Source organism: Hippoglossus hippoglossus, chromosome 5 (genome assembly GCF_009819705.1).
Source record: "Hippoglossus hippoglossus isolate fHipHip1 chromosome 5, fHipHip1.pri, whole genome shotgun sequence".
Lineage (NCBI taxonomy): Eukaryota > Metazoa > Chordata > Actinopteri > Pleuronectiformes > Pleuronectidae > Hippoglossus > Hippoglossus hippoglossus.
This window is the reverse complement of record NC_047155.1, coordinates 16,180,893-16,203,751: the sequence shown is the minus strand read 5'-3', so window position 1 is coordinate 16,203,751 and position 22,859 is coordinate 16,180,893. Positions and strand designations below refer to the sequence as shown.

The 22,859-nt window shown below is 41.4% G+C and overlaps 4 protein-coding genes across 15 annotated transcripts in view; 2 read left to right on the top strand and 2 right to left on the bottom strand.

Annotated features, from left to right (window-relative positions):
• The window catches only part of scn8ab (sodium channel, voltage gated, type VIII, alpha subunit b), a 44,037-nt gene extending 35,599 nt beyond the window's left edge, over positions 1–8,438 (bottom strand). For 7 of the 9 annotated variants that reach the window (XM_034586208.1, XM_034586212.1, XM_034586214.1 and 4 more), the window contains exons 1-2: positions 8,280–8,438; positions 3,710–4,047 (exon numbers count right to left, since the gene is read on the bottom strand). In XM_034586208.1, the coding sequence (XP_034442099.1) occupies positions 3,710–3,991 (282 nt within the window). In that variant the 5' untranslated portion in view covers positions 3,992–4,047; positions 8,280–8,438. Of the gene's footprint in view, positions 1–3,709; positions 4,048–5,876; positions 6,671–8,275 lie in introns of those variants that run through there. The other 2 variants (XM_034586209.1, XM_034586210.1) reach the window with 2 other exon arrangements.
• A 2,937-nt stretch (positions 8,439–11,375) lies between these two features.
• Positions 11,376–13,186, top strand: LOC117761895 (methyltransferase-like protein 7A). Its single transcript, XM_034586226.1, has 2 exons — positions 11,376–11,961; positions 12,763–13,186. Exons 1-2 carry the CDS (start codon positions 11,467–11,469, stop codon positions 12,994–12,996), a joined length of 729 nt encoding a protein of 242 aa, XP_034442117.1. The 5' UTR covers positions 11,376–11,466; the 3' UTR covers positions 12,997–13,186.
• Positions 13,187–14,663: 1,477 nt separating this feature from the next.
• Positions 14,664–17,033, top strand: LOC117761894 (methyltransferase-like protein 7A). Its single transcript, XM_034586225.1, has 2 exons — positions 14,664–15,181; positions 16,407–17,033. The coding sequence occupies exons 1-2, from the start codon at positions 14,684–14,686 to the stop codon at positions 16,641–16,643; spliced, it is 735 nt and encodes a 244-aa protein (XP_034442116.1). The 5' UTR covers positions 14,664–14,683; the 3' UTR covers positions 16,644–17,033.
• Positions 17,034–17,176: 143 nt separating this feature from the next.
• atf1 (activating transcription factor 1) lies at positions 17,177–22,859 on the bottom strand. Of its 4 annotated transcripts, none has more exons than XM_034586223.1 (8): positions 22,684–22,859; positions 21,766–21,860; positions 20,411–20,533; positions 20,229–20,326; positions 20,002–20,135; positions 19,551–19,733; positions 19,008–19,155; positions 17,177–18,022 (listed from the first exon to the last, which is right to left on the bottom strand). In XM_034586223.1, the coding sequence occupies exons 2-8, from the start codon at positions 21,853–21,855 to the stop codon at positions 17,878–17,880; spliced, it is 921 nt and encodes a 306-aa protein (XP_034442114.1). In that variant the 5' UTR covers positions 21,856–21,860; positions 22,684–22,859; the 3' UTR covers positions 17,177–17,877. The 4 variants fall into 4 exon arrangements, with proteins under 4 accessions (XP_034442114.1, XP_034442112.1, XP_034442115.1 ...); XM_034586221.1 differs by having other exon boundaries at positions 19,008–19,161; positions 22,684–22,858; XM_034586224.1 differs by lacking the exon at positions 21,766–21,860 and having other exon boundaries at positions 19,008–19,161; positions 22,684–22,856.

Here is a 22,859-nt window from a genome sequence, read left to right as displayed (position 1 = left end):
CCACCATACTGTTGTACAACAGCCTATTCAAGCTGAATCATCTTAACACTATTTCATTGTATTATATATAACACACAAACGCCGCAGCAGCTAAAACACAAGTAGGCCTTCCTTCCATCCATCCATCCATCCATCCATCCATCCATCCATCCATCCCGCCCTGCTCTTCCTGTGTGACTACAGCACCTTTAACATTGCCTAATCACATCAGACATTTGAAAAGCCCAGGCAGTCCTCTCCCCATCACAGGGGAAAACAAGAACTGCAACGCTGCATTTCTCTACCTCACCACTGCCCCCTCTTCCTCCCTTTGATGCATGAGTGCTGTGATCAGGTTTCCTGCAGCTGACGGTAACACACACACACAGGCACACACACACACACACACAGGCACACACACACACACAGGCACACACACACACACACACACACACACACACACTCATTGACATACAGTGCTATGGTGAGCATTAGGATGACTGTCGGTCGAGTAGAGGAGACGAGCAGCCTGAAAAGGTGAGGCCGTGAACAGCTAGAGGAGGAATGGCCATTAACCATGAATATGCTAAAAGGAACTTCCTCAGCTGTGATAAAGGACAGAGACATTAGTAGATTAGGAAAATGACTGATGTGACTGAGGAACATGGGATGATGAGGTCTCATTGAACTGATACAACACATGGGTGTGCCGTATATGATGAAGTCAGCAGATCTTGACTAAGCAGAATGAGGAGCTAGAACCCGTACAAGCAGAAACACATGGGGTAAGCAGTCTAAAAGCCCAGTAAACCTTACAGCCATTTTAAAAGTCCCTTAAAAACGATCTGTTAAGTACATACTGTTGACACTGCAAATGCTGTTTTCAGGCCATGGATTTAATTCAATCTAAAGATTAACAATATCATAATGATGACAATTTAGAAACTCTTAAATGCCAATGAACTACAGTATATGTTTATATTTTTCATGAACTCAGCCCTAAAATTCCTAAAATGAGTGTGTTGGCACAACATCCCTGAGTTTACCTGCAGGTTGTGTAGCAGCTGACGGCCTGTTCACTGGTACAGATTTACACCCAATAGCTGTTCAGAAATAATATTTATTTTGTAGATAAATCTATCTGACTGATTTTATTATTAAAGGAATATTTCAAACAAATTATATTTTTTTCCTACCATAAATATATTACAATTTAACTAATCTGAATAAACAAATTGAATTATATTTGCAAACTGAAGATGCATAGCATTTTTCAATTAAAGGTTTTAAACATCTGTTAACTTTAATTACGACAAGTTTTTTAAGTAAATAGAGTCTAGATTCTAGTTCTGTGGTCACACCACAGTTCATTGTTCATCACAGTGACTACTGAGCTTAAGGAAACAAATATAATTTACAATAATCAGTGCATTAAATGAGGAGGCACATTCAGAGAGTCTGAAGGTTTGTTAATGTTCATTGCATTGTTTCCTACATTCAGTATAAGAAACACTGCTTTTAAACTTTATGGGGTTTTCACAGCAAGTTTAAACACCTCCAATATTATGAAATTATGAAATATTCTGACGGATGGTAATAATGTGTAAACGGAGATTTGGTTTGAGCTGTGTAAGGTCACCACTTAACTTTTTCAGGAATAAAACCACTCCACCAAATTGCCTTGAGACAGAATCAGTTTTTTAACTTCCTGACAGCACTTTGACAGCCCTATAACTCTTGGTATTTTACAATCAGCCGACCATTCAACCATCGACTATGCAGGAATTAAAAATTTAAAAAATGAAATGAAATCGCCCAGGTCTCATTGTGTCGACACCATACAATGCCAGAGACATTTGCTCACATTTGGCTGAAATATAAAGGTCTCCTGCACCCAGTCAAAGAGGCGTGTGAGTTGAGACCATGGCGAACAACTCCGCTTCCCTTCAGTCGCCAAAGTGAGGCGCCACAGAGGAGAGTGAGGGGAGGGAAAGAAGTATGCATTGGGAAATAAGCAAAGTGGGGAAGGATAATAAGGAGGAGAATACAACCCTCACTCTGGCCACCACTGAACTAAAGAGCTGTGGATCAATAGATCACAAAAGGCTCATACACTTGATAGTTTCATCCCAGCTTGGAGGGAGAGCTGCTGGTAGAGACGAGCAGTCCTGCTGACTGGGCTTCTCGCTACCGTACAGGTCACAGATTCACTTACACATTATCACTGCCACCACACAGGAGACCGGCTCCTCCTCAGCTAGAAACAGCCGAAGGTACTATAGCATGCTGCTGCCCTTTTCTCGCCACTTCCTGTCCCCTCGTGCATCTTCTGCATACACTCACCATTACTCTTTTGATAGTGCAGGGTTACAGTAAAGGTAGGACCAAGCTGGAGTTTAAGTGACGTGACAGTGAAGCCTTAAGATGTTTATATTCTGCACAATCTTTAAAATACTGCACATATTTGTATCTGTTTTATGTGATCTTTTTTTATATATTCTTGAATATATTCTATAAGCTTTTCCCTTCTTGGTCTTGTACTTTAGGTTATTGCCTTTACCTTTCTCCCTAAAGTTCAGTACTTGCTTCTTATTCTGCTTTCTCTTCCCCCCTATACCTTTCTACTTAATATGTTTGAAATGCACCAAACACCAAAGCAAATTCCTTGTTTGTTTCCTAACACATCAGTGTTTGTGTCAGCTGCCACACATCACATTAATCCAGTAGCTGTTTTTCCTTAAATGCAGAAATGATGCTACTGTATGACATATCTGAGGTGAAACATTGATACTGATGTACGACTGGCATGACCTTCAATGCTAATACATTTTCAGATGTGCTTATCTGTTTTAAATCTCCCAAAAAAAACAGATAGTGAAACGCCAAACTCAAAAAGTCAGACAGAAATATTAGGCGAGGCAATTATTCCTAATAAAAACATGGCTGCAGCCTATTAAAGAGGAGTTAAAAATGTTATCTTCTAGATCCCTAGACATTTCTCACACATGCATGCACACATTTTAAAGCTGAATTATTACTCGACTGCACTGATGAAAATGTTATTCCCTCTGACAATTTGTTGGACAGAGCACCTGCCATCTGACAGCAGTGATGGCTTATTTGTCACCACCACGGATTAACACAGACTATCAATCAAAACTGCAGAAAGTTATGTGAAGGTAACTGAGCCTAAAAACTGCTCCACAGCAGCCCTGCAGTGTTGCCGGAGCAGAGTAACCATATGTGACTCTGCCTCAGTTGTGTGTCGGTTTCACAGATGTAAGGATATACTCACAGGTATTGTAGGATCTCACTATGCATCTGAATGATGCAGTGGCTATCTCTGAGGCGTCGGTGACTGAACAGAAGTGAAAAGCTCCTCAATGCTTCAAGGTCATCTTTGCTATTATGCTAACCCTATCCCTGTAGTGAATACAGTAGCTTCCATTTGACTAAATTGATATGAGACCTGAATCTGTTATGAAAGTGATTTTCGTAATATATATCAGAAATGTGTTGTTGGTTTACAGTGTCACAGTTTCACGTGAGAAAGAGTAAAGTTTTAGCTCATTTGCGGCTTCATCACAACAGCTGAAAAACACGTCTGTAAAGATTTAAAGGAATGTCAATTTCTCTCACCAATATTTAGCAAAGGCTTCTTCATTTGGACATTTATATGATGAGAGGAAGAAAAACAGGGGCGTGCATGTGGCCTGTGGGGCTAACTCACTTTCTTGTTCAAGTAGTAGGGGTCCAAATCCTGCAGCGGCGTGGAAAACATTCCATTAGGAACATCACCGTAGATGAACGGCACGCTCTTCCCAGCCTCCAGGTCCCTGTTTGGCTTGGGCTCATTTTCGTCAGATGTGTCACGGTGACTACTGTCTGATCTGGGCTTGGGCGGCTTCTTGTTCTTCTCTTCATTGATGCGCTTCTCGATGTTCGCAAGCGACTCTGGGGTGAATTTCTTGAAGCTGTCAGGTCCTGGGGGTGCCATAAGGGGTGCGGCCATGTTTTCATCCTGCAGCTATTTCCTCTTTATTTGTTTTCCATCCCAGACATGCAGCTCTGAGGGGAAGAGAGAGGGACACGGAGTGAGGAGGTGAGGAAAAGTGAGCATAAGGCACTGGGCAAAGATGCCGAAGAGCATATGAATGAAGGAGAAAAATCATTATATAACATCTCATCCTGTTTAAAAAAAAAACGAGTCATTAATTACAACTGTGACTTAAAATGCTGAACAGTCCATAGAATACACATGTAGATTTAATATATCACATTACATCATGTTATATTGTTTAAAGCCGTACAGATGGAGTTTTAAAGTTCTGCCACAAAAAGCAAACAAAGCAAAATGAAGCTGGAAAAGTGCAAACCTATGGAACATGGACTAGTCGGCACTATTTCTGCTCTCTTCATCAACGTTAACGACAAAAGCACTGATCATGAATCCCAAACAGCTCAGCTTCAGTTTTCAACACAGACAAAATTTCTGCTCTCACTATTATCGTCCCCAAAATCAAGGTGAAAGTGTATATACTGTGTGCCTCTATACGGTATGTCCGACTGTTTTACACACCATTTTGCAATATTTATTTCTCAGGGACGTTTATTTTGCATCTATACTCTAACCATGCAAAATGCAACGTTCCGAGTCATATTTTTCATATAATTGATATTAACAATGAATACAATGACACTGTGTAATGTCAAAGTTTTGGCAGTATCGCCGGAGGATCTGTGTTTGAGTTGTAAAAGCTCTATGCCGCTATCAGCTCATTGGTTTGGTTCGGAGGTCTCTATGCTCAAGAACAAAACAACTAACCATGTCAACTCTCCCCCCAGTTGATATGGAGGGGAGAGGTTCCCAGCACACAGGCTAAGACAAATATTTTACACTATGCTGCACCATGACAAAGGGTCAAACAATCTTATATTAGCTTGATTGACATACAATTTTGTCGAGGAGTCTGGTGCTGCATGTTTTTTACATGAACGTGTTGTATGTTAAGATAAAGGACCGGGCAATAAAACAATTTCAATAATTATCGCAATGTAATTTTCATCAATAGCAATATGACGAAGGGTCCAATGTGACGATAAACTGCTTATACATTGTTCTCTCCCTCAGATGTGTGTTTATCAAGTGTTGGTCATTCTCTGCTCATAAAAAAAATGGTTTAAAACCACAACCTTCGCTCAGGGGACTCTTTACAAGAAATAATTCTCTGACATTTATCATGATAATTATCAATTAACCGCTATGGATTTTTTTCTGCTTACGATGTAGCAAAGGCTCTTTGCTGTAAATTTGTTTGGGAATTTCCACCATTTACATATATCACATCCATTGTCATATTAATTAAAGAAGAAGCAGATATATGAATGGAGACTTGTGGCTGAATGCAATGGGTGGGGCATGAGAATAATACAAATGTTGGCAGTTTTCAAAGAATGGTGTAATAATGAGCTGCCGTTAAAATACACTGAGAGTAACATCTGCTTCTTTTGTTGTTCTCTGTGACGATCTCGTCCATCTGATCCAAAATGTAAAAGCCTTTATGTGACAACACACCTGACACAGGCCTCACAGGCTGGACTCTGATGTTTTAAACCATACAACTCTATTGACCTAAACAATGACAACCATGGATTAAGCTGTCACACGATATTTTCATAAATAATTACTGGAAATTTAAGTGGGAGTCATACAACCTCTGATGCTCTGACTCATTGTATAAGCATTGAGGTTCTATTGACATCATGAACTGCATTTCTCCAGGCTCCCCCTGTTGGCTGATAGCCATGCTGTCTGCTACATCACATCTAACAGTCAAGTGGCAGTTCGGGGGCAGAGTGAGCCACATTCAAGGAAACAATGACAAAAGAGTACACACCTGGAACTGAATCAGAAAGAAGGAGTGAGCAGAAGAAAATCCACGGGCAGAGAGAAAGAAAGAGATCCAACAACTTCTATCTTCAAGAGAGGGAAGAAAGCGCAGCCAACCAGAGGAGCAATGAATTCCGATTCAGGTAACCCAACCTCGGCACAACCTCCAAGTCTCCTTCCACCAATGCCACATCAATTGATCTACCGTCAAGGTGATTCACACCAGGATGCAATAACATGGCCAGTGCATGCTTGACACATGACGCTGGACACAATCCTAAAAAAAAAAACAGGCAGCAGAACTGAAAGGCGACCAGAGGAAAGTCCACTAACTTACTGGGTCATATGGAAAAAAAAAAAGCACTGCGTAAAACAACCACACTCTAATTAAAAAAAGAAAACAGTCAAACAATTAGACTGCATCCTGTTGACGCATGAGAGCGCACGGGCCAACACATCGCACTGGTGCATCCGAGCCAAGTGAGTCCGGAAATAAAAAATAAAAAAAGATATAAATATAGATAAATAAAAACTGAGAAAATTAACAACTCCTGCTGTCTCAGTAGCCTCCAGTGGGGAGGAGGGAGGGAGGGGGGAGGCGGGGGGAGCTTGTCCCGGTTCAGCAGCGCAACGGCAAAACTGCTGTGACGCTGCGTCAGGAGAGAAAGGAATCCACAAAGCCTCCGTCCGGATATATGTAGATATCAAATGAATCCTGTATTGTGCGGCTTGCTCTGTGATGGAGAGATGGCATCTGATGGGACTCACCGGACACCGCGGAGACACGGTGCTACAGCGAGGAGGGGGAGGGAGGGAGGGAGGGGAGGAGGGAGGGAGGGAGGGAGGGAGGGGTGTACAGGGCACTTGCATCAGAGTCACATGGGCAAAAAAAAAAGAACTTACACATCCTTCATTTCCTGCAGTGATATTTTTATAAAAACAACCCACAAGCCTTATAAGTGAGTCCGGCTGCACTGATAACAACCTAACATCTCCAAGAGGCCTCTAACAACATCTCATGTCCTGAGTGGATGCCACCTTCTGAGCTGGGTCAGTTTCAGGTCAAGTTAAGTTACGACTGGTACCAGTTTAAGACCTGACTGGTCATTTGGATGCGTTATAATCGTATTAGTAGCTTTTTTTCCTAGACGACAGACAATGAGTGAGGAATTAAATGATGTAGCACTGGGCTATACTGAGGAGATAAACACCTACTCCTATATTTCTCTGGGACAACTTTGTCCCAGTGTGGGATGAAGACCACCAGCTCCCCTTCACATTATATGTTACATCACACGAGAATGGACTGAGGCGGATTTGCAGCCTGTAGGTAAAAGTGCACTGTTTTATACCGAGGCGTGCCTATAGGGCCAAAGCCGAAAAATACTGCAGTGTGGTTTATTGCTGCTATGGCTCTAACTAACTAACTCCTAGTAGGTCAGCTGAATACACATCGAGCCATATCCTGACAACACATCATCACTGGCCTCCACATAAAGCATCCCAGCACAACCCAGTCCCACACCAAAGGAAACGGTCAAATGATTTATAGAGAGAGAGAGAAAAAAGAAGGGAAACTATTCAAAGGGCCTTAAGGCTGTACCACACCCGCATATGATGATGTATGGGAGATTCAGAGACCCCATATGTGATGTGGGTGTATAGAGCAAAAAACATGACGGGGGAAATCTTATTTCTAATGCGTGAAAAGCGCAGGGGAAAAGGGTGAGAGGATGTGCCAAACTAAAGACGCACCTTCCTCCTCACGCAATACAGTCTCCAAAGAGATGGCGAGAGGGAGGGGGTGCACAGAGGTGGTATGTGGGGGTGGGGTGGTGGGGGGTATAAAACTATCATAGCTATAAAATAATGGCAGCGAGAAAACTGCTACGGGAATGAGTCTGCAAAGCAACGCATTACGCATGAAGAGGCGGCTGCGGGGAGCGTGCACTGTAGTTCCAGAGCGGCCGCTCGGAGAAGTTTTAACCTGATCTCACTTTCCCCCCCCCCATCCTGTATGCGTATGTTTCACATTCTGCCACAGTGGATGGTCATTCCATCCAGCGGCGCGCAGGCCAACACCCCAAATAACCCGCTGTCTGCCTCCGTTCCCCCCCTCCGCCACCGCGCCGCATCACAAAGTGCACGTCTCCCCCTGCGCTCTGTAGAAAACCCCCGCATCAATCCCCGCACTTCTGGCCTCGCATGTTCATATCTGCTCCATGCTACTGGCACGCAGCCCTCCTCCTCCTCCTCCTCCTGCTGCTGCTGCTGCACAGACTCTATACGGTGCCGAGAGGAGAGGGACCGCTCTGCGGCACTGGGATCATGCAGTCAGTCGACAAAGTAGCACTGCGATCCATCCCACGGCCAAAATGCACAGACAAAGCAGAAAACACAGTCTACTTACTTTTTCTCGCATCAACAGCGGCCCGGACAGCTGTCAGTGAACTGCAGATGTAGAAAAGAGTCGGGAGTAACTGCGGCTGTCGCCATATTGTTGCTGCTATCTTCCTTCCCAGTGCGTGCGGCTACCCTGCATAATTGATGACTCTCAGCAAATTGTTAGGGAGTGTCGGTAAATGCCTTTAGTTTCAATAACGGACAAGAGACCGCAGCATCGTAAGCAGAAAAAAAAAATACTGTTCCCTCTTCATGTTATAATAGTAGACTCGTTGATATTCTGCTTGGCAACATTTTTGTTTGCATCTGTATTTCCTATGAAAAAATAGGAAATTTGGGAATATAAAAAAAGGGTCCATAATTTTAGAATTAGATCTGGAAGCTTCTACAATAAAAAAAACTTGGAGCTCATAATTATGAGTGTTTATGTTTGTATTGGAAGACTATAAAATGAATGGCAGTTTTTAAGTTTTAAATATATATTTTGACTAGTTACAGTAAAAAAGCACATGGTAACCACATTACCATTGGTTCTGCCCTATTCAAGGTGTCCCAGCGAGCCAAGGACCCTTACAAGGACCCTAATACCAAAGATGCTCAATGGAATTCATCCATTGTCAATTTAAATATTCATACCTGCTAAAATGTGTTTCAATGAAAAAGGTGTATTAGCCAACTGCAAAGCTGCTGCTTGAATGTTGACACGCTGCAACCGCAAAATTGAAAAAAATAAAATAAACAAAAAACCCAGAAATGTCTTAGGATGAAAAATATACATGTAGAAGACAAAGACAATGAGTTCTGAATGCTTTTGGTGATAAGGCCTGCAGCTGGTGTCGATGTGCAAATATGAAGTTTAAAGTTTGCATTTGAAGTATGTATCAGAAACCTTGCCACTGGAATCAGTAGAATCTCTGTAAGGCCCTGCCATCAAGAGATTCAATTTCTAAGCCTAAAATACAGTATTACAGTTTTTGAGCCCAGTCTCATAAATATCCATCCTAAACAAATCAAAAACTTGCATACTATACAATCAAATATTTTAATACATATGAAGCAGGAAAAATGCATGGGCTACCAATCAATCCACACAGATGGTTATTCAGTGGCAAATTGATGCTATATGAAGCCATTATTTTATAAACCTATTGAATTTGTAATTAGTTTCTGATTTTATCTAAAGTACGATCAATGGTTCCACAGTGGAACAAATGGTGCTTTGGCTGTAATAGTTCTAAATTTAAAGCCAAGGGGGAATCTGCTTTCGCAGTTTAGTGCGAAGGATGTATAACCAGTGTCTGACACTGGAGCAAGTTAAAATTACTTCACTTAAATAGTTCACACAACACCATGTTGTCTTCAACAGACAAGACAATGAAGATGAATATGTCTCTTTTCAGAGACTGGGTCAGCAACTGTTTGAAAATCTTTTTGGTGTACCAGAAATATTTTGTAATATCTGTAGCAGCAGGAGGCTCTGTTTGTTTATTTGTTTCTGATTCTTTGTTGGGTTTTCTGTGCAGAGTAGATCAAAGTAATTACACCACTACTCTCACTCAGTCAGTGAATTCATTATTGGAACAATCGTGTAAAATATTATTATTAACCCTTAGTCTATACCCATCACCCTTCAAAATATAGGTTTGGAGGGTTTTATGAAGGGGGATTATGAATATGACCCAACAATGTCTCTACCTGGTGGTGCTTTGAAGAACTGCACCTTTAGAAATACTTGCCATGCAGTTTCAATTATTGGGCTATGTTTTCACTTCAGCTTTTCAGTGCAATTCATTATTGTGAAGACGGGAAATATCCAATACATTAAATCTTTTAGTCAAACTATAATTGTAGAATATACAAGATGAGCTGGGGAGAGTTGTATAGTAGCACAGTGACCTGGGCCCTGACAGATTAAGATCAGTGCAGAACCACTATGCAAACTCTGCCTTCAGCATGTAGCACATGCAGGACCAGTACATCAGTATAATGAGAAATTTTAACATCTAAAATTTCACGAAGACTGTGTAATACAATCAAAAGCTTCAGAAAAAAGGAGTAAGTGGCCCTTGATTTGTGATTACATTATCACACGACTGTGAAGTTTATGTCTCCACTTTAAATTTAAGGATGTATTCAGTCAGGTTTCAGTAAATTAAAATGAACTAATTCTTCTCAACTGGATTATTTGAAAAGGGGAATTTATTTAAATATCTCAATTTCATTTTCCTAAATAGCAAGTAACAAACACATACAAAAACATGAAAACACATACATTCTCTACTGTTTATCAAGTGTTTGTCATTCTCTGCTCATAAAGAAGAAAAACAAAACCTTTACTAAGGAGCAAAAACTGAGTCTTCAACTTAAAAAGAAATACTAATGTGACATTTATCAAATATATAGTTATCGATATCAAGTGATATGAACATTTTAAATGGTTCACTGTGTAAAGGTTGGTGACATCTAGTGGTGAAGTGTCACGTTGCAGCTGAATACCCCCTCACCCCTTCCAAACATGACAGAGAACCTGTGGTAGTCTTCAGCTGTCGTTAAAACTCAAAAGTTAGGGTTACATGGCGGCCTCCTTAGAGAGGATGTAAATACAGAGTATTTAGATATAAAGGGCTCATTCTAGGGTAAAGAAAACAACAATTTGTACAATTTGGATGAGACACACCAGTGAAAACACCCACAGGATTATTGTATATTCAGTTTCTGCCAATAGATCCCTTTCACCTAAATCTTACACAATGAACCTTTAAACCTGGTGTAATTCTTGGCCACTCTAAACTGCAGCTACAAGCACAGTTTACAAAATAAGAAGCTGAATCTCCTCGAAACTGTAACACGTGTTTGATTAAATGAAGAAGTATTATCTCAGTCATGGTTTGAGTGAGCTAGCTAACCACCTTCTGTAAGCATTAGCCGGGTAGTTTTGTTGAATTTCAACAGTTGTGGCAGACTTGAGCTCAGTTAATGAATGGCGTGGCCGTGTGAAGAAGATGACCCTCACTCTTCTAGCAGGTGCAGAAGAGAGGGGAACGTCTCGCCTTTTTGTAATGGGCGTGTCTAGAGTTGCCCAGCTTTTATTTTGAAAGTATAAAACCGGACCTGCCATGTTGGCTGCTCTGTGGCGGGGTCACAAGTGAACCGTCTGCAGCTGTTCTTCGTCTCCGAGGTCGCGCTCCGCCAAAATGACCACGGTAATGCGATGTTGTTATTGGGCCGTGTACGCGCTGTGTCTCCCTCTTCACCTGATGCACGCCGTCGGTCTGTGGGACATGTACAAACGCGTCTTCCCGTTCTGCGTTCACCGGATCTCTGTGACGTACAACAAGAAAATGCACGACAAGAAGAAGGAGCTGTTCCGCAGCCTGCCGGAGTTCCGCGGCTCCGACCGTCCGCTCACCATCCTGGAGATCGGCTGCGGCACCGGGACTAACTTCGAGTTCTACCCTCCCGGCAGCAGGGTGATCTGCACCGACCCCAACCCTCACTTCCAGAAGTACCTGCAGGAAAACATGGGCGCCAACGAGCACCTCACGTACGACAGGTTCGTGGTGGCATCGGGGGAGGACATGGGGTCAATCGAGGACGGGTCGGTGGACGTGGTTGTCTGCACCCTGGTGCTGTGCTCTGTCACCAGCGTACAGCAAACCCTGCGGGAGACCCACCGCATGCTGAGGCCTGTAAGTTGTCTGACTACTGTAATAAATATGAGTTTCAACGACATGTAGTCATAGTTCGTTTGATGGGCTGCTGTTCTTATCAGGACAGGTCGGTTGTTGTTCACGTTGTGTTAATCAAACTGAACTTTCACGTCCCCCTTTGCTCTGGGTGTGTTCACTCAACCATGATTGGACCACACTGGCCATGTGACACACACAAGACCCCTTTGCACTGAACTTAACAACAGTAGTTTTCATTCTGTTTCCAAACTTCCATTAGAATTACACTCTACATGACAACATGTTAAGCTTCATGGTGTTAACTGAACAATGAGTTCTGTCACATTAGTAATTGGTTATGTAATAAGAGCTCATCAGACTGAACCTTGATCAGTGGCAGCAGGTTAAAGGTGGGATTTTACAATTGCTGCAGATGCAACATATTAGGAATGAAAGTATGGAGTTGAAGTCCAAGTAAATTGACTGACGCAGACTTCAGCTGTGTGTGTGTGTGTGTGTGTGTGTGTGTGTGTGTGTGTGTGAGAGAGAGAAATGAGTCAGTGGCATGGGAGTGTTGCGCCATGGGATTTGTCCATCAAACTAATTTCGAAGCTGCTTGTTTTAAGATTGAAAAAGTTGCATAGTGTTGCTTTTAGTCAACAAACGTTAAAATGCTGATGTGCAGGTGACAAATTAATAATGCTTGGAATTAATTGGCTTTAACACGCTGATGCAAATCAGACACATTATCCTCACAAATGCTCTTTTCATAGTTGTTTTCATTTCTATGATAAAGCTTTTACCATTTTTTTTCCTTTGCAGGGTGGCGCATTCTTTTTCATGGAGCATGTCGTCGCAGACCCCTCGACCTGGACATACTTCTTCCAGAACGTTTTTCAGCCTTTGTTGTGCTACTTATTTGATGGATGCAACGTCAACCGTAGTACATGGAAACTCCTGGAGGCGGCTGAATTCTCTGAGCTCAAACTCCGACACATTGAAGCTCCACTCATCTTTGTAATCAAACCGCACATCATGGGCTACGCTGTTAAATAGATTCTGTCTGATCAGCCTCGTAGTGATCCTCCCTCACAACCACCGTATGAATATGCCAAGCCTATAATGCCTGTCCTCAACTATAGTGTGTGTGTGTGTGTGATATTATTGATCCCCAGTGACAGAGAGAATGGCTCGTTTTATTTTTGCACTAAAAGTTGCACTAAATTGATTTATTTGTTAGAAGTCTTGCGCAAAAACTAAGCCAATTTCAACCAAACTTGGAGGAGGAATGGAACACATGCCACTATTCAACTTTTTCATTTGAGGGGAAATTATGATTCACATTAGAACAGATGTGTTTGCGCTGTTGTGTTGCTATGTTACAAGTGTTATCTGTCAAGAGAGCCTTTAAGTCAGGGAATGTGAGCTAATATTAGAAGTGGAAAGCTCGGGCGAGGACGTTACTCTTTGACTTGGCCGAGATGACCACAAGCCAGTATGACCATTAATGAAGTGAAACCATCATTTTCGGGGGGGGGAATGTTTTGGATAAGAGTATTAAGAGAGGAAACATTCTGTATTAGAGTGGAATGCCACTTAAACGTAAGTGAAGAGACGTATTGTACCTCACAAACATATAATGTTTCAGTGGGCTGACATGTATAAGTGTAAATCATTTGGTGCGGCTCTAAATAAAAATCTGAATTGAGCAGATTATATTATTTTTGTAGGGGGGGGGGGGGCTTTTTTCAGCTATATAACACAATGTTAAGTTTATTTCTCTCAAGCAGATCCAGAGTAGCATATGCTACATTGGTTTTCATGTCCACTGGTATCGACTGTTTCTATGTTTTATGACAAAAATATAAATTTAGCTTATCAGAGCATTTTCTTTCATCTTAATTTCTACTCTAGGAACTAGACAATCGTGTGTAGGGTTGTTTGGCCTTGGTAGTGTTATGCAAAGACATGCTTTTAAGGTACTGAATTACATAGCTCACAATACTAATTTTGTATGCAATTTAGAAAATATATACCTTGAAATATATCTTTTTTGATCTTCTATGCTCATCATTCCTCATCTCTGCTGATAAATCAGTCTGATGCTGCCTCGGTGAACTTCTCTCTGTCAGTGTTTATCTCTGCTACTGCTGGATTTACTGCCTTAATGGTGCCTCTGATATATACATTTTGTTGTGACTAAAGTGGTTGTGTCAAAATGTTACAGATTAAAGATTTGAACCCAGATGCAGTGTTAATATTTCAGATTAAAAATGTATTGAGAGGATATACACAGAAAAGTCCTATATTAAGGAAGAACGTGTTGTCACACACACATCATTTTGCCATTGTTAAGGGGGTCTTTACTGTAGTGTTTTTAAAAGGTCAGTAATTAGTCAATACAAGAACGTTTTGCTGGCTATAAATTAGAAGTTTTACACCTCAATCATTAATCTTATTACAAATAACAAAAAAGTTGTTCAGCAACATTTCATAAACGGTTTGTTCTTCTCTCCCCCCCAATATTCCATATTATTCTGTGTTGTATCTTATCGACACCCTGAGTCTGAATAATAAATGTCGTCACACTCCCGCCATATTCAGAATGGCGCCATCGTGTGGTGGATGGGGGGGGGTAGCACAGACATGGTGTCTCAGGTAATAACAGTGTAATCTGTTGATCTGCTCAAGTCTCCAGCCTTAAATCTCCCTCCCTTAGACCTCGTGTTGCCTCAGAGGAACAATGACGACTTGTCTCATGAAACTCTGCAGACTTCTCTGCTGTGCACTGACTCTACCGCTAACCCTGATGGAGCGCACAGGCCTGTGCGGTGTCTACAAACGCCTCTTTCCCTTCCTCGCCTACAACATCACGTTTTCATACAACGCTAAAACGCACGGGATCAAGAGGGAGCTCTTCAGAAACGTGGGCAGCTTCGCGAGCAGCGACGGGACCCTGCGCCTGCTGGAGATCGGCTGCGGCAGCGGGGCCAACTTCAGGTTCTACCCCGGCGGCTGCACGGTGACCTGCACCGACCCCAACCCGCACTTCAGCAGCTACCTGCGCAGGAGCATGGCCGACAACACGCATCTGACCTATGAGGAGTTCATGGTGGTGTCAGGGGAGAACATGGAGGAGGTGCAGGGCGAGTCTGTTGATGTTGTGGTGTGCACGCTGGTCCTCTGCTCCGTCAGGGACGTGCGGGAGGTGCTGCAGGAGGTGCGACGCATCCTCAGACCTGTGAGTCTCCACATGCCGCTGCCGCTCCCTTGTGAAATATTAAACTTGGATTGAAAGGCTTCGTGTGGTTATGGCTTCATGTGCATGCCTGGATAAACCGGTTAGGTAGCCCCCGAGGCATGGCACGTTGTTGCTGATACTTTTATTTGTTTTCGATTTTTCATGAACTCAACTCCAACAGTGCGAGGTATCAAGTTGCCTTCAAGTGTTCATGAAGTACAGTGCACACCACTGAAGGAGACCCAGAAACCAAGTACAGGATAAAAACATGTGCATCAGTTGCACTTGACTAAAAATAGATATATTTGACTGAAAAAAGGTCTGTGAGCACAGTTAAAACAGGATTTTGACACAAGGCCCAACAAATCCAGAATAAAATAAAAGGTTATGCTGCAGGCCCTTGGCTGATGTTGCACTTTAGCAGTTCAATGTGCAGTGAACCTGGGGTTGTGGGGCCTCTGGGGATCTGCAGCCCTGGAGCTGTTGATTGATTAATAGCACAAGTTGCAAACACTATTTTGATCGTCCATTCTTTATAAATAATTGCATCTATGAATATATATTGCTTTCTATCTTTGATGTAACCCATTGGATATTTGAGTGAATAATTTAAAAGTTGGACAACAGTGTTTCTGTACCATCCCAGCAGAAGGGTTTCTGGGACTGGGTTGTTGTGGTTACCGTTGACCTGAAACAAGGGTTATCTGAAAAAGATTGGTAAGGATCATCCTCCAAACTGTAACAAGTCTCTGGATCGCTCACATTGCAGAAATAGACCTTTGTTAGGAGGCAGATAGCCCGAGGCATCGGCAGACCAATTTACATTTAGAGCGAATAAGTATGAACTTGCTCAAGCTGCACGGTAGAAGGATAGAGTGCTTTTGTTTTTTTCCCTTTTTCAGTTACACATATGTTGCAATAGTTTGTAATGCATCTGTAGAAGTGTGAAGGATGTTTACAGATGCAGGAGTAGACGCCCTAGAATATGATTGGTTGAATGATGAAACTTAACTGTTTACGTTGATCCTGGTTTTCTCTGCAGTCTACCGACTACTTCAGATATCTTTTCAGTCACTTTTGATCAGTGTCCGAGATGTGAATGATTTGAAAGAAATTTCAAATTTGATGACATTTACTGGCAAATTCACAATTGTTTTTTTTTTTATCAGGATCACGACTCTAACAGCTCTAACATTCGTGTGTTTTTGTTTGCTCTCTCCTACAGGGCGGAGCCTTCTTCTTTTTGGAACATGTTGTGTCAGATCCGTCTTCATGGACATACTTCTTTCAACATGTGCTTGAACCTGTGTGGTACTACCTCGGGGATGGGTGCATGATCACCAGAGCCACATGGAAAGATCTAGAAGCCGCTGGTTTCTCTGAACTTCACTTAAAACAAGTTGAGGCTCCAGGGGTGACGTCATTGATAAGACCACATATCATGGGATTTTCCATTAAGTGACTGCAGGGGAGAATGGACACGTCATTTTGCCATTGTTTAAGGAGTCTATTCTGTAGTATTTTTACTCAAAGCACAGTAATTAGTCAGTACAAGAATATTTAGCTTCCTATTCAAGAGCTTGACTTGTTTTTGTCATTATAAAACCCTCATGACAAAGAAGTGTAATTGAGGCCTGACATTTTACACTTCAATCATAAACCTTCTTATTAATAACTATAAAACTATAAAAAAAACATAGATATAACTTGAATTTAGAAAGTTAACACATGTTGATGTGTATCAGCAAACATAAACGATGATAGATAACAACAAAAAACGGTCAGACTCTCCTTCCTACTAAACCATAATTTATATTATTACATATACTGTTTGTAACTACCTCATAAGAGTCCAAATTCCAGCTGTAGGTTTCACATTATATATACAGAAAAAGTCAAATTTGTATAGTGGCAAAGGAACCCCTGTGCACCCCTGTGGCTGTATGAGATCTGTGGTCACTTACAATGAATCACTTACATTATCCACACTACAAATTTTGAGTGAAAATATATTTATTTTCTTACAGAATCAGCAACATTTCATAAACAGTTTGTTCTTCTTCCCCACCCCTCCCAAGATGCACAAAATAAATATTACCTGGACACTGTGCTTTTTCCCTGATTGTCTAAGTAACTGCCAAGAAACCACCAAACAAACAACACTTGACGTCAAAATTACTGTTACCCTTGATATTCCATTGCACAAAATAAGGAATGACAATTGTAATGGAGAGATACAGGGAATTGCTGGTTCATAAAATAAAACAGGAATTGTGTCTGTGTAGTAATTATACAGGCAATACTCTGCAGATGCTGTTAAAAAGAAAAAAGATATATCCAACAGTAACATTTTAAAAACACAAGAGAAAAGGAAGGGATACATTTAGAAACTGAGACTTAAAAGTTAAAGCTCAGGATTTCATACCTCCCAGTATTAAAAATGTACACAACTATAAATGTTATAGAATTAGCAAATTTAGTAAAAAACAGCAGGTGGAAAAAATGGCCAATTTCTTTTTCATTTTTCATTTTGTTGAGTATATCTCACTGTGATCACAGGTCACTTTCGTATCAAACAGAGTAAAAAAAACTGGAGGATCTCAGCTTGAAATGAAGTGTTCCCAGAAACCCCAACATGTCCGAATGGCTGAGCTGTGTGCTGCCACATCTCAATGCTTGACCTGCATTCAGACAGGTTATCCCGTTTTAACACAATAAAGGTCCTTTAATGTTTTCAGTTCTTCTATCAGGGTCTTGTTTTGGTTCTCGAGAACAGCGACACGGTTTTCCAGGCATTTAACATATTCCTTTTTCTTCCTTCGACATTCACGGGCTGCCTCTCTGAAGAGGGAAACAACGAGCAGTTAGTCAAACTGAGACTTCATGTATTTAGTCTATTCATTTAGTGCAATAACTAAGAAATTAACATTACAATATGCCTAGCAACAGTCTCCCTGTACAATGCTCAATACTTTGTTGTAATAAGCTACTTAACCCATTAGGAACAGATATGAGATATGCATGTACACTTTTAAGACTGGGTGCTATGTAGTCATGCACGTACTTGTAGAGCAGATGAGTCATGTACGTCTCATTCTTGACAAGACATGTGACTTCATGGTGATTGGCCGAAAAATACTAGCAGGAAAGGCGAAATGCATGATGGGAAATGTAGTTTGTTTGTTAGCATTCTTAGCCAGCAAAAAGGTTTTTAAAGTAGCGATTCAGTCAACGGCTGAAGATCGAACCGAGGGGAGCGATTTTGAGCGAGATTGAAACAGTGTTTTGTTGACGAATACAACGAGACCCAGTCAACGTTCTTGCTGACCCCGCTGTCCAAGGCTCAGTTGGTAAGAGATATGCTTGAGGAATAGAAAAAAGGAAGGATCATGGCAGGCTTGCCATCTTTGTTTTTTTATGTTAACAAAGTTTAAGGAAATGAAAATGATTCATAACGAAAGCCAAATGTTTTGCAATTCTGTCAGCTCTTCAGAAAAGCCTCAGGATTTAGGTGGTCATTTTCAAAACATCAGTTTTAGAGTGCATTTCTATTTGGCACCTAAGAGCTGTATGGGTTAATGACCTCTTAATTAAGTAGTCTTTTCTATTTTGATTTACAACTATTTAATAACAAATACATACAAATCAGCAAAATCTAAATGATTCAAATATTTGTTATTACTCAAGTGGGAAGCAGAACATGCATGAATAATTATAACAGTACTAACAGAAGCTTTAATTACAATCAATACTACTCTGCTTTACAGGATCTAGCAGAAAATGTATTTTGCATATTTGTGTCTAAACCCTGAAACAGCACACGTACCTGTTTTTTGCCAGCCTGACTTCTCTCTTAAATGTGGGATCATCAGACTTGCCGTGAGATATTCCCACAGGAGAGGTCATAACTACAGTCTGAGGCAGGGAGCTGGATGCGGACGCTGTGCGAATCTGGTATGTTTGTACCTCTCCTCCTGCACCTGAGAGAAACCACATTCAATGGTAATTTGTTTATGTTGGAAGTTTTTGGTCTCAATACGGAGACAGCATTTTTTTTTTAAACTTATGTAAATGTCCTGTGTATTAGTCTTAATGCTTGCTTATTGAACAGTAGAATTTTCCCGATATATCCACAAAGTCTATTGACCATCACATGTTGGTTTGTTAGAAATTAAGCTGAACAAGGACACCCACCCGCATTACAAATAAATTAACTGATTCTTTGACACAATGATTCTCTGTCTGAAAACACAACACATTTTTTGGGGCATCTAACCGCCTGCCAAAATGTCCTCCTGACTACATTAGTAGATAAAACCAACTTAGAATTTCAGGTAAATTTGACCAAACCACATCATGTTCTGCTCACCTTGTACAACAACCTGGTTGCTGGGCACCAGTATCTGCTGCCCATCAGGTGTCTGGGCATATTGAAGGATGGTGGTGCCTTGCTGGGCTACACCAGAGTTGGCCATGGTGACAGTCTGTAATCCCTGAAGGCCTTCGGTGCCTGTAGTCGCCAGCTGGATTGTGCCATTTGGAGCTATAGTAACTGGAAAAACCACACAGATGGCAAAAAGAGCAGCGAAAAAAAATGTTAACATTGCTAAAGGCTAGGTTAACATTCTGGGAACTGTAGTGTACTAAGTGTTAATAGGTTAAAGATCACACAGGCTTTCTGAGACACGCCAGCAAGAAATCTTGTCTGGTAGACATATCAACCCTATACTGTCTGGTGAGCATACTATCATAAAAGAATACAGTAATTTATCATACCAAACAATCATAAGTGTAAGCACATAGAGGGGAAATGTTCGTACTGTACTGGCCGCCGCTGGTCTGGTAGATTTGGGTGCCGGGTAGTGAAACACCTGTCACTCCTGTGGATGCTGGGCTGTTGTCCTTTCCATCAATGTGTGACACTTCCTCAGAAGAAAGCTCATTTAGGATTTTTCTATAAGGTGATAAGATGAAGGTTTATTGAATTATTGTTCATCAAACAAGACTATTGCAGTGTAAATGTATGTGTTTAAAGTGTTTTTTTTACCTGTATGAGGGCCGCCTTGCCAGTATTTCTCTGGTGTGTTGGGCTGTTGCCCCGCTGTCTGATGAGTCCTGTGAATCGTCACTGTCTGAACCCTGGGACTTGAAAGTTGATGTGGATTAACAACTTTATAAGAGCAATTATATATAATTTTACAAGTGCCAACAAAAAGAAAGTGCTCTTACCTGTGCAGACTGCACCTGAGGGGATTGAATGACTGACGACTGTGCAGTCTGGATCACTCCTTGCACCTGAAACTGACCCCCTGGCAGTTGTACAACAGCCACAGAAGAACCACCTAGCGACATCTGCAAAAAATCCAAAAGCAATTTCAAATGCACTAAAGAATATTTTTCAACATTAGATGCACACTTTATTTGTATTTGGTGTAAAAACTAACTACCCCTAGTGGCATCTGGCCACGAGGTGGTTTTGGTTGTCTAGAATTAAGATATCTACCAATGACGTTTTTGCCACCACTGTAATGCAGAATGAGTGTCAACAATTGTGCTTATATTCCTCAGAGAATAAAAAAATATATATACATTTGACAAACGCAACAGTATTGTATCTTTCAAGTCACAATACACTGGTTATTCTGGGTAATTTACAAACCTCTGGATCTATGTCCTATTGCAGGAATAGTTTTTATGAAAATCAAGAGTAATTGGAAGTTAATTTTGCAAAGAGAGGTTACTTTCAGTATTTTTACTTTCATATACAGTATATATTTATAACACCACAAACATAATCCAATTTTTAAGTCTGCAAAATTGATCACTAATAAAACTTAAACTATCTACATGACTAGATATCACAAGGGACAGATGCATTTTTACTTTACTGAACCTTTAAATCTATTCTAAGAATTCTACAGTTTCATGTTATCTAAGTGAACACACAATTGGTCTTTGCACAATGCGACTAATTATGTGCCCATTCACCCTTATTTAGTGTAATCCCAATTTTATTTATTTATTGGGTGTTTTGAGTAAATACAAGTTAAGATTCAATGTCAGATGCCTTGAACTCAAGAAACCTTAAGTCCCAGTCAGGTACACACTGTTTTCTACTGTTAAAATAAACGTTGTAGCAGCTTCAGGTACATGAACAAGTACATCAAGTAAAAGCGGCCACAGAGGAGCGAGACTCCATCAAACACACCAGTCACACTAAATCTCAGATTCAGCAATCCCCTCATTTTACTACTAAATTTACAGAAATGTAATTTACATGCTGTACAATTTGGAAAGAAAGACATTTGGTGAAAATATTATCCTAGCCTCATAGTTAATGATCAACATGGCCGTCCTGATGGATCCATCTCTCATTTTTTAGCCATATGGCATCAAGAGTCAAAGCAAACATGCAGACCTGCAAATATAATATGCCAATCTTTGGATCGATAAATGAGCTTTCAGTACAATATTCACAAACAAAATGGACAAGCTGTTTTAGCAGATCAAATGCAAACTGTGGCACTATAATGCAGTGTTCGAGATACTTTTTAATGGTGTTGTGAAAGGGATCTATGAGTTACCTGTTGGGCTATCTGTGAGAACTGAGAGGATGTGAGGAGAGTGGAAATGGCAGTCTCAGTGCCATTGCTGCCCTGCTGTACTTCTTCCATAGTAACTGGGAACAAATAAACCAATGTTACCGTTTTTACAATGGCTCCGATCTAACACAAGAGCTGCCCGCCTCGGGGTCCACTGTTATTTGCGGCAACTATCTCCGCTTCTGTGTGCATCTTCCACATTACATGTGTAATAACAAATAATCATGACAAGTGTGGAAATGTGTACAGCGACGTCAAATCACAGTTTATTCATTTAGATAATCAATCGCTAACCATTTGACTTAAAGCTAATCACGAATCAACTTCCTATTTGGTTCCATCGTGTGAGCTAATGCAACAAACACGGAGTTAAGGAACATAGCTAGGCCCGACAGTCAATACTTCACATTACGAACTCTTTCCCGCACGATTTAGCGTTAAATGCTACACTCCGACTGCTAAGCGGTCCGCGCCATCCAGGACGAACGTTTACGCCACAAAGTAAAGTTTCCGTTCGGTTCATCGCTGCTAGAATGTCCGAGCCGCCGTCGCTAGTTCACGGCAGCTCACAATCGGGCGAAACGGATGTTAACACATTTTTAAACCGATAAAATACAAAGCGCTCCGGAGCGATTGGCGCGGTAACTTTCCCCGCTGCGATTCACAGAATGCTGGAGCTTTTGTCTCAATGAGTAAATATGTGTAACTCTGTCACTGGCACGCAAGTTACCGCGTCAATAGACGTCAGCGATACGGGGAGCCATTAAGCTAACTACACCTTCCCTTTTCGTAAAACGGCGAGGAGTTGACGAGGCGACCGCCGCCATTACCGCCGCAGCGTAGCAGAGACAGCCAGGGCAGACGAGCACCAAACTGGCGCTCAGACGGCCCCACATTTACCTTTGCAAAAGCCGCGTGACTGCCCTTGTTCTCGGCGTGGACTTCGTGCAACTCGTGTGTTTACTTAGAGAGAAGAAAGCCGCCGGAAAGTTACTTAGCAGCGACTGCTAACAGCTAAAAATACAAAGACGTCAGCTAAAAAAAAATAGCTGAGCACTTTTTCCCAAAGGAAGTGG

What these genes read in the sequence shown, in the direction of transcription:
- LOC117761894 (XM_034586225.1), top strand. Translation starts at nt 14,684, where the DNA reads ATGACGACTTGTCTCATGAAACTCTGCAGACTTCTCTGCTGTGCACTG. An exon ending in TGCGACGCATCCTCAGACCT is followed by an intron (nt 15,182 to 16,406) that starts GTGAGTCTCCAC and finishes TCTCTCCTACAG; the next exon opens with GGCGGAGCCTTCTTCTTTTT.
- LOC117761895 (XM_034586226.1), top strand. Translation starts at nt 11,467, where the DNA reads ATGACCACGGTAATGCGATGTTGTTATTGGGCCGTGTACGCGCTGTGT. An exon ending in CCCACCGCATGCTGAGGCCT is followed by an intron (nt 11,962 to 12,762) that starts GTAAGTTGTCTG and finishes TTTCCTTTGCAG; the next exon opens with GGTGGCGCATTCTTTTTCAT.
- atf1 (XM_034586221.1), bottom strand. Translation starts at nt 21,855, where the DNA reads ATGGAAGAAGTACAGCAGGGCAGCAATGGCACTGAGACTGCCATTTCC. An exon ending in TCTCACAGATAGCCCAACAG is followed by an intron (nt 20,534 to 21,765) that starts GTAACTCATAGA and finishes GATTTTTTGCAG; the next exon opens with ATGTCGCTAGGTGGTTCTTC. An exon ending in GTCAGGCTGGCAAAAAACAG is followed by an intron (nt 18,023 to 19,007) that starts GTACGTGTGCTG and finishes TTCCCTCTTCAG; the next exon opens with AGAGGCAGCCCGTGAATGTC.